This window comes from Necator americanus, chromosome IV, assembly GCF_031761385.1.
Source record: "Necator americanus strain Aroian chromosome IV, whole genome shotgun sequence".
In the NCBI taxonomy this organism is placed as follows: Eukaryota; Metazoa; Nematoda; class Chromadorea; order Rhabditida; family Ancylostomatidae; genus Necator; species Necator americanus.
In genome coordinates, this window is record NC_087374.1 from 15,531,563 (window position 1) to 15,542,197 (window position 10,635).

General features: G+C 42.1%; 4 protein-coding genes across 5 annotated transcripts; 2 read left to right on the plus strand and 2 right to left on the minus strand.

Moving 5' to 3' along the window:
- Positions 1–285: 285 nt before the first annotated feature.
- On the minus strand, positions 286–720 carry RB195_001381 (uncharacterized protein; the record flags this gene model as incomplete). The annotated part of the gene is made up of 1 exon (XM_064198138.1): positions 286–720. One exon carries the CDS (start codon positions 718–720, stop codon positions 286–288), a length of 435 nt encoding a protein of 144 aa, XP_064054019.1.
- Positions 721–1,014: 294 nt separating this feature from the next.
- RB195_001382 (uncharacterized protein) lies at positions 1,015–1,419 on the minus strand (the record flags this gene model as incomplete). Its single annotated transcript, XM_064198139.1, has 1 exon — positions 1,015–1,419. One exon carries the CDS (start codon positions 1,417–1,419, stop codon positions 1,015–1,017), a length of 405 nt encoding a protein of 134 aa, XP_064054020.1.
- Positions 1,420–2,462: 1,043 nt separating this feature from the next.
- RB195_001383 (uncharacterized protein) lies at positions 2,463–2,957 on the plus strand (the record flags this gene model as incomplete). The annotated part of the gene is made up of 1 exon (XM_064198140.1): positions 2,463–2,957. The coding sequence occupies one exon, from the start codon at positions 2,463–2,465 to the stop codon at positions 2,955–2,957; it is 495 nt and encodes a 164-aa protein (XP_064054021.1).
- A 1,561-nt stretch (positions 2,958–4,518) lies between these two features.
- Positions 4,519–10,270, plus strand: RB195_001384 (uncharacterized protein; the record flags this gene model as incomplete). Of its 2 annotated transcripts, XM_064198141.1 has the most annotated exons (10): positions 4,519–4,666; positions 5,289–5,472; positions 5,534–5,648; positions 6,001–6,083; positions 6,369–6,495; positions 6,568–6,680; positions 9,743–9,879; positions 9,939–10,021; positions 10,087–10,161; positions 10,232–10,270. In XM_064198141.1, the coding sequence occupies 10 exons, from the start codon at positions 4,519–4,521 to the stop codon at positions 10,268–10,270; spliced, it is 1,104 nt and encodes a 367-aa protein (XP_064054022.1). The 2 variants fall into 2 exon arrangements, with proteins under 2 accessions (XP_064054022.1, XP_064054023.1); XM_064198142.1 differs by lacking the exons at positions 10,087–10,161; positions 10,232–10,270 and having other exon boundaries at positions 9,939–10,033.
- Positions 10,271–10,635: the final 365 nt, after the last annotated feature.

The following is a 10,635-nucleotide window of genomic DNA, read 5'->3' on the forward strand; positions in this document are numbered from 1 at the left end:
GAACTCGCAATTCCAGAAGCCCTCCCCTCTACGCTGGATGTGGGAGTCACCCGATGGAGGGTATCATAATGAAATTGATTACATCATCATCAGTAAAAGGTTCTGCCTGACGGATGTCGCTGTTGTACCAAAGTTCTATACGGGGTCGGACCATCGCCTCCCCGGGGAAGATTTTCGTTCACAAGGAGAGAAGAGAAAGCCGCCAAGTGCAGAGAGAGAAATCCGAGAACTATCATCAACTGGGATTTCTTCGCTACGCTAGCCTCAGGCTTTTGGGAAGATTCCTCAATGGGCAACATCGACGAGGAATATGACCGGCTCGTTGAACACCTTCACAACTGCGCGAAGAAGTGAGTTTTTGAGTTTTAAAACCACCAAGAGACGCCTGCCTCTTGAAACTCTTGAGCTGATACGCCAACGTGGAGCAGCACGATCTGCAGGAAACCAAGAACTCACGTCCAAGCTCGCAAGGCTTTGCAGAGAGGCGATAAAGGAAGACCTTAAAAAGAGAAGAGGAGAATGGTGAAGCTGGCTGAAGCAGCAGAGACGGGGAGAAGCATCCGCTATACCCGTCGAGACTTCGCCAGTCGCAAGACGAGGATGACTGCTCTCCGGAACTCGAAGGGAATAACCATTGCATCGAGAAGGGGAATAGAGAAAACCATCTACGACTTCTACCCTGATCTCTTCGACAGCCATGTCCACTTGCCTTCTTACCATCTGATTGAAGACGGACATGTCATTCCAGAGGTTCTCCCGTCCGAAATACGACATGTTATCATGTCGGTAGGAAATCGTAGGGCACCCGGTCCCGACAGAATAAGACCAGAACACCTGAAGAACCTCCCGCCAGTATGCATCAACACCTTGGCGAGGCTCTTTACACTGTCGGAATGTAAGGTTTCTAAACAGTGGGAGATCAGCAAGACCGTGTTGTTGTATAAAAAGGGATATACAAAAATTCGATGTAAAAAGGGAGAAGGGAATGAAATCGGCAACTATCGCCCAATCTGCTTACTGTCCGTCGTTTACAAGCTCTTTACAAGAGTGATCCTTAATAGGATTGAAAACGTCTTGGATGAAGGACAGCAATGCCAGTAAGCAGGATTTCGGAAAGGATCCAGCACGATTGACCACATTCACATTGTTTTCGCATTGCAACTTTCGCATTGCGTTCTCGAAGGTGGCTGTGAATATTTTGGGTGAGATTGTATCACACTGTCGGACTCCCCTCTTCACGCCAATGATGACATTCTTGTAGAATGGCGAAATTTTTGTCGTGAAGTTATTGTACAACTCTCGAAGTACCATTATGTACTGAGTAGGGACGCCTTGGTTGTCCAAGGCTTCCACGACCGCTTCCGTCTCAACTGAGTCGAAGGCCTTCTTTAAGTCGATGAAGGTGAGACAGAGCGGCATCTTGTACTCTCGTGATACCTCGATGAGTTTCGAATTTCCTCATTTATCTTTCAAAAAAAGCTAGAGGGTTCCTACGAAAGATTTTAACTATTTCAAAACGCAAATATTTCCATTGCTGAAGAATAACAAACTGAAACGGCAACGGAAAAGAGCAAGTGTGTCAAGCCGACACACTTGCTCTCTTCCGTTTCTTCTTCAGTTTGTTATTCATATTTATTTCAAGCTACTGAAATCCGACCAGTTCAGCAGTAATTTTCAATTAGGGCTTGGACTAATCGCCAAAATGGTGCTTTATGCGGTAAACATTACTCTTAATACAACTTTAAAAAATCTACGACAGCCAAAAATTCTTTTCAGTAATTTTCTTCTGTTCTGTAATTAAATGAAAATTTCGGCGAGGATCGGACCATTTATCGTTTGTGATCACTGTCAATCAGCAAAACTGTGTACGAAGAAGAAAGTAGTGAGAAAATATATTTAGAATGCGTTCTGCTTCGATATTAGCAGTTTTTCCCCCTTTGCGAAAATGGAAAAATTCCAGCGGAGATAGAATTCTTAACCGTTTTTATTGTCTATGAGCTAAATTGTGTGCAAATAGTAGGAGACGGGGGAACTGTTTGCACACAATTTAACTCATAGACATTTCACATTTCACAACTCACATTTCCCCATTCTACAGTGATGTCATCATCGAGGTGAAGAGAGGCGTTTGTCAAGGTGACACAATTTCACCTAAAATATTCAGTGGCACTCCCGAGAACACGATGCGAGGATTGCAATGGTATAACATGGAGGTAAAAGTTGACGGCCGGCATTTACACCATCTTCATTTCGCTGATGACATTGTTCTTATAACGTCAAATATCAATCAGGAGGAACGGATGCTGGCCGAATATTGAAACGTGTAGAAAGATCAGTCTTCAGCTGAACCTAGACAATACGTTTATGAGGTGCAGATGGGTCTCTGATGCTCCATTCACGCTCAACTGAACGAACATATCCGATACTCCAACTATGTACATCTAACTCGGGAAGTCAACGTGATGAACAGACCTGACCTGGGCAGAAGGACACGAGAGGCTTGGGGAGCATTCAAAAGCATCGAGGATGTAGTGAAGAGGACCAAGAACATCCGGTTCCATGCTCACCTATTCAACACCACCGTTCTTCCTGCTTTGAATTACGCTTCAGAAACGGGGGTTTCGCAAGCAGGAGGAAAATGCGATCAACGTCATAGAACCGGAATTGAAAGGATGATGCTAGGAATAACCCGCTTTACACAAGTGAAAGAAGGGATTCGAAGTTCACTTCTACGTCACCGACCGAAGATCAGAGACGCTGCCGCATATGCTAAGGAAAGCAAAATTATTTGGGCCGGACACGTGATGCGTTTCAACGACAATCGTTGGACCAAAGCCGTAAGCGACTGGATACCACGCGACATCAAACGCACCGCAGTAAAACCGCCGACCCGATGGTCGGACCTCTTCACGAAGTCCTTCAAAGAAAAGTACGACACTTTTCGAGTTCCTTGCTAGAAGAGATGCCACTGGGCAATACTTGCGTGCGATCGGGACAAATGGAAGTATTGTTGGTGTCCGCTGGAGCAAATCGATGGACAACGGGAGCACAAGTGATACAAGTGATACTGGGAAATAGTGTGAAAATGGTCTTAAAATAATTCTCTTTCGTTTCTAGCTGTTTTTTCCGTTTTGCAAAAATAATGGTTTCGGTGATGATCGAACTCACGACCTTTTTTTTGCACTGTCAAAAGAAGAATTGTGTCATCAAATACACGCAGATAGCTTCCTCATCTTTTCAACTCATATTTCCACATATAACCTGACAAATTTCTAATCCCTGCAGTGAGCTATCATTGGCGTTTATATTATGTCATATATGTCATATTATATTTTATATTTATTTAGCTTTATTTTCATTTGTTTATAATTTTTATTTTAATTGCAGCACTTTATAGTAATGTTCACTATAGTACTATTTATTAATATTTATTAAATTATTTCGATTTGTTTATTAAGTTTATTATGTTTATTATGTTTATTAAGCGTCCAATTTGCTTCTTTGATTCTGTTTATTAAAACTAATTTCTCATCGCCATATGAGCGACTATGCTAGAAAAGAATGGGATAGGGAGATCGTTTTATGGAGTGTCTTCTATTGGGAAGGGGTGGGGTGAGGTTCAGGAGAGTTCTTTTTCCCAAATATACGAGTGACCCTGATTCCCATCTCGCAATGCAGGGCTTACTCATCGCAAAAACAGTGTCGCGTCTTCCTACGTGCATCCGTGCTGACCTAAACCGTTCTAGTTTTTGCCACTTGTGTCAGGTTTATTTATGCACAATAAAGGCCATTTACACTAACAATCAGACTATTTTTCGGCCATCGGCGTCATTGAGGCCCGGTTAGCACCTTTTCGTCATTTCTGCACTCAGAGAGCCCATAACCTTGTTATTCTTCGAAGGTGCAGCAATACAGCGACATCGATGCTTAAGAGAAGTTTTCTAGTTTCCGAGGTTTTTTTGAGTCATCGCTTACAGTTCCTGTCCAGTTATTCTTCCAATTGACTCGTGTCCGTCTCTGCAGATTGGTCAGTGGAAATGGTATGTGTTTGCAAAAAGAGGTAGGACCGGATCCGCAAAATGCCTGACATACTGTAAGTGCTGCACACTACTTCTCGGGCTGTTTCTTACCGTCATCCCCAGCAAACTCAAGCACATGTATCACTTGTAGAGGTTGTTAATTGGATGTGACTGACGAAATTCGAGATAAGTTTTGATACTCCGAAGAATCTAGAGGAGATTGATGATTTGATGGAAGGAAAAGAACAGCAATGTGGCGAGGTTCCGCGTGGTTGCTGTATGCTGCTAGGCATCCAATAGCTGACGTTTTTCAATGACTCAAAGCGATTTGTTTCCGGATGGGGCGAGTGCTTCGACGCCAGGCTTAGCCTGCCATAATTGTTCTACCGATGGCCAACGTTCTCCATACCTTATGACTTGCTATCGACTATTCTTACCTTCATTGTGCTTAACTGCGGTATCCCTCAGTGGAAATATTTGCGAATGTGATAATGCAGAGATGCCTCGGGCGGAGAATATTTACGCTATCGATAGTCGCCTCAAAGATGTACGGGATGTATCTTATGGTCCTGTTGCTTGCGTTCCAGATGCAAAAATTGTCAACTATTTGTTACGGCCCGCCGCTTACAGCAAGCATAAGTTGCCTTGTACGTTTTTTTATACGAATATTGAAAAAATTTCCTCTTTAAAATGTGACCAGGTTCAGTTAACCAACGGAAAACTGCTCTTGAAATAGGATTCGGAATTTTTTTTGGGTAAACCCTCGACCTATGACCCTGGGAAATGCAGCAGGAATCTATCTGTATACTCTTCTGTCACAACCTTCAATGATAGGGAAATTAACCAAGACAATTTGAGACCAAATTGTGATTCTTATTCTTCTTGACTCTCTTGAAACTATACCGAAATCAAAGGAAAAAAGATTGTGTCTTAAAAAAACTATATTAGACCCACCTTAATGCCCTTCTTTTGTTATTACTTATTTGTTTCTTTTTAGTTGTTCTCAAGTACATATCTTCATCCTCTATTTTTTATGTTTTCCTAACAAATTAAAAAAAAAACTTGCTAGAACCTGTAACGTAATATGTTTCTTTTCAAGTTCATAACGAACCGCTAGAAATTTCTCGGATGTTTTAAACATATCAATATCAATAATCGAACTAACCCCTTAGAAAATTGCCCCTAGAAAATTAGACTTCACATTGGTGGACATCAAAGTTTTAACACAATGAGCTTCAGTAAGTAATTATCATGTGTCCAATTTTGTAGACAAAACGGGAGTCTCAGTAAAGGTGGAGTTCTGGATCCAGGAAATAACAGCAATCTCCGAAATGACTAATGATTTTGAGATGGAGATGTACATTAATGAGCTATGGAGCGATCCAAAACTGAAGTTCGACCATCTGAACGCATGTAAAGCGAATTTATCTCTGGATCAGGCAACATTGGTTCGGTAGGTCATTAGATTATTCATGTAGTTGAAGTCAAAATATAATCTTAAACAAAATTTCTAGGGTATGGACGCCGAACAGTTGCTTTGTGAACTCAAAAACAGCCGAAATTCACGAGTCACCATTTTCGAACGTGTTCCTGACACTGTATGAAAATGGAACAGTTTGGGTGAACTATGTGAGTCTCGCATGGCTTCTGTGGTTCTTTTCCAGCTGGTGAGAGAGAAAAATTGTGGCTGGGGAGATGTCAGACTCTTTCACTGCCAATAGCAAGGACTTCCCATATTCTCCTGTACCTATTTTCTGTCAAGCATTTTTATAAAATTTAACTCTTATCAACATTATGTCACCTACACATTCATGTCGGGAACTCTAGTTAATCGATTTTATATCTAAGAAAGACATGTAAGGTCCGATATTCACAGACAGGCGGAATCTTAGAGAAAAATTTAGAAATTATTCTAAAAATCAATACCCATATAACCATGAACGTGGAATATGTGGAAATAGTAGGGTGAATATCATTTTAGCGTGTTCGAGTGAGAGGACCGTGTTCTATGGATCTAGTGGATTTTCCTATGGATACACAATCTTGTCGCTTGAAATATCAGAGGTATGACCGATCACTTTCCTCCTGGATGCAAATATGTATATGTACAGATGTATCGCCTGGGAGGAAATATTGCACTGGAATATTTTTCGATAAACTTTCCAAGCGATGATCCTTAAGATTTGATCCTAATTCTAAAGGTGTTCTAGAAGTTTTGAAATGTTATCTGTGCGCAAGAAATTGCTTACTGTTCACTGTTCCGAGTAGAACGAATGTTCTCTTTTTTTCTTTCTTTCTTCCTCTCTCTCGCGCTCGGTGATCAATATATAAGTAAATCTTTCTCTTCAGTTTTTCATATAATAATGAAGAAGTTCGAATGCGGTGGAATAGCCGACGAAAACCGGTGTTTGCACTAAAACAACTACATATTACTGATTTTACCTTGAAAGATATTACGCCAGCAGTAATTCGAAGGGTAATCAATCTATTATCTTCAGCGAAATGTGCGTGAGAACTCATTTGCTTCAGTTTATGTCTTTCTTTTCAGAATTATCCAGCTGGAATGTGGGACGAATTGATAGTGACTTTCGTCTTCGAAAGACGTTATATGTGGTACTTCTTGCAAGCTTACTTGCCTACATACTTCACAATTTTTATCAGGTAAGAGATCCTAGTGCTCACTGATATAAAGTCCAGAAATTAACACATGAAATTGAAAGAAAACAGATGAAATTAACACTTATTGCAACAATGGTTTGGACACAGCACTAGCTTAATATAAGATAATAAACAGACCGAAAAGAGTAGGGTGTACTGTGTGGACTACGGAAGAACACCCGGCTCGACGAACCTTGACACAGGATGTGTTCCAGTGACCTCATCTTACCGTAGTCGCGTATCTTGGCGCAAGTTATAACGTGTTTCTACTCGGCACTGTCGGTTCAGTCAGAATTTACAATATTGCAGTAGTATTAAACCACATTATCAGGTAGTAAATATAAAACAGTGAGTAAATATCTAGGAAAAGCTTGCTGTGCAGGATTTAGCGCAGCGGATACGAGGTCCGCCTGCGACTGCGCGGTCGATAGTAAGAAACCACCCTCGAGCCAGGCAAGCCGTTTATGCCTCAGGGTTCGATAAATTAGTGCCACAGTTGTTTGAAATGCCTCTAGCAAGTTACTGTATTAACTCAAAAGGAGCGGTATCTGATGTATCAATCCGCAACAATGTGTAGATTAAGTCCCAAGTTCGATCTTCTTTGAATCTTGGCTTCGTCGAATTTAATTGTGTACTACTTTTTGAGCAGAACCAAGATTGTTATTGATCTTTATTCTGGCTAACGTTTCGGCGTCGTCGCCTTCTTCAGGGCCTGGAAAATTAAAGGCACGTCTCAAACTCCTTGTCATCCCACAAGATATGACTTAGCAAACAGACTATTCAAAGACAACGTCAGGAAAGCAGACCAGCATAGCGCTCACCTTGATAACCACAGAATTGAGACCCACAAGCTCTCAGCTGCCGAATTTAGTTCAAAAAACCTAGGGGATTTCAAGGTTAGGCCCACCATTAGCAATATTGGGGGTCCCACCGACAGAATATTCTGGTTCCTTAACACTATTCTCAGCCAGCTACTCCAATACGTCCCCGCTCATCTGTCAAACACAAAAATGTTCATAGAGCACCTCCGCAAAACGCGCCCTGATGGAGAATGTGTCATCGAATCCTTCGATGTCACTTCGCTCTACACTGCTCATCACCTCTGCTCTGCAAGCAACATCAGAGCTGCTTTTCGAACACCAGGAGACTCTTAACTTGTATGGATTTGCGATAGTGCGAATAATGATGCTGTTAAGCAAATGTCTGAGATGTTCGGTATTTCACTGGTTTTGGCCAATACTATAGCCATTTTAGAGGCTTGGCGATGGGACAAAGACTTGCTCCTACATTAGCCGTTGCTTTCATGTCTAAGGTAGAAACCCCCAATGGAACGCAAACTTCTTTTCTACATATACCGATACATAGATGATTGTTACATTACATGTCCAACGCAAGCTGGAATGGACACTTGCTTCGATCTCTTAAATAAGCAATCCCAGTACATAAAAGTCACGGGCGAAAAACCTAAAGACAATTGGCTGCCGTTTCACAATGTCCAGATTCATTTGTGAACGGGAAATTGGAAAACAAAATGGTAGCGAAAACCCAGTTGTAAGAACAATCTGATTCACTACCAATCGGCGCACCCCTGGCGAACCAAAAAGTCAGTCCTTGAAAATATGTTCAAGACAGCTGCAACGGTTTCATCTGAGGCTCAAGGGCGCATTGCCTCCGTAAACATGGCTCACCACATTGCTCAGTCCAATTGGCACTCAGCAAAATTTTCTCATTCAAATCATAGCCATACAACTGAGCGGCGGTGCCACAGGGTGGAACAAACAACAAAGATCCCTTTCTGCCCTCCTTTTATGTCGGATGACATGAGCAATGCAGTGCGAACAAGCTTACGACAGGCGGGTCTGCAAGACTCAGTCAGAGTAGTGGACATACCACCTGTAAACCTGAAGCAACAGCTGGTCCACAATCGTGCCTATGACAGACTTTCTGAGACATCTAACTGCACTGTTTGTCCGTGTGGGAGGCAGGGTGATTGCGTGGAATCAGGGGTCATCTATCTAATCACCTGTCAGTTATGTGGGGCTGAGTACATTGGCGAAACAGGGAGATCACTATGTAACCGCGTCAAGGAGCACATAGACGGTCTCGTAAAATCAAAAACATCAACTCCTTTAGGTGTTCACTGCAAGCAGCGTCATGACAACACCCCTTCCGAGATAGCTGTCACGATTTTGGCACGCAAATCGGACGTTCTGGCGTAAAAAAAAACATTGAAAGCGTTTTATATCGCGGCCAAAAGTCTAATCATGAATAGTAAAGAAGAATGCATCGCTGTGACCAACGAGCTGACGTCATATCAAGACCTTTGCGGGTTTTTACCTACGGAGTCAGAGGCGGGGGCATAGTTACTACTAGCGGCGGAACTCTAACAATTGGTGGTCCGCTAACATCACGATTTTGTGGCTATCAAGGTGAGCGCTATGGTGGTCTGCTTTTCTGACGTTGTCTTTGAATAATCTGTTTGCTAAGTCACATCTCGTAGAATGACGAGGCGTTTGAGAAAATAGATTACACGTGCCTTTGATTTTCCAGACTCTGAAGAAGGCGACGACGCCGAAACGTTAGCCAGAATAAGGTTCAATAACGATCTTGGTTCTGCTCAAAAAGTGGTACACAATGTACACTGAATCTTACTGATATCTTGAAGAGTGCACGGTCCCTGTAATATTTGTTAAACGTCGCCGAAAGTGTGAGTCCTTTAAAGGCATCACCCCACGAACCTGAGGTGGTACGGATTTCAGGTGGAGTATTTGTATACGGGATCGTAGATTAAGGAGAGGAGGTGATTCCGTCCATTTCTTCTTAATTCCCGTAAAAAACGGGCCGGAAGGTGCTGCGCGTGAGCAAGGCTGGAGCGCTCCAATCGAAAACTTTGTGGAAAATAGTGGGCCAGAACGCCCGAAGTCGTATTTTACGCCAATTAGCAAAAAATGGACGGAATCACCCCCCTCTCCTTAATCTACGATCCTGCATACGAATACTCCACCTGAAATCCGCACCACCTCAGATTCGTCGAGTGGTGCGTTTAAGTTAAAATTTGATTTTAGCTGGCTGGCATTCTCTTTGGGACCGCAGGCGATAACTCCACGAACGATGATCGGTGTCAACGCTCTCCTATCGATGATCTTTCATTTCGGATCGATAATGAGAAACCTGCCGAGAGTTTCGTACATAAAAGCTATCGGTAGTTGTTTACTCAGTTTTTGATTATAACGGCGGATATCGAGAGAACTCGCATTCCAGACGTTTGGATGTTATCCTCGATGATGTTTGTCTTTTTGTCGTTGGTGGAGTTAGCTATTGTTGGATTTAAAGAACGTACACAGGTTAATGGATGATTGCTCAGGAGTATTTCTTTTTAATTAATGATTAACTATTAATGAGGATTAAGGGAAATCGGCCAACGATACAACGAATCGATAATATCGCCCAGTTGGTATTTCCGGCAGCTTTTAGTATATTCAATGTGAGCTCTCCTGTTGTGACTGACTCAATCTCGCCTATCGATCTCATCGTTTTTGAGCTTTCCGTTTCAGATAGCTTACTGGGCAAGATATGGTATGAAAGTTGTATAACATTCTCCTATCCGTTGTCCTATTCGTTGGATCTTTTCATTTTTATTTGCAACCGCCACTAATAAACATAATAGTACTAATAGCAACTATATGAGCAACGTTTATCAGTAGACAAAAACAATGAAAACAAATCACAGTGGATATGGATTGCAAATCTCGAAAGAGACACATAAAAATGACTGCGCTCAGAAGGACTCACAAATCCTATTGCTCGGCGCTCGCAGTTAACGCAATCAGTTCTACTTATAACTACACAAACACTTTCAAGAAACTCTACAATGATCATGATCACGTGCTTAGCCCTAAATAATTTCAGTAAAGAAACACTTCTGATGACTCACAACACAATCCTATATGCAGGAAGA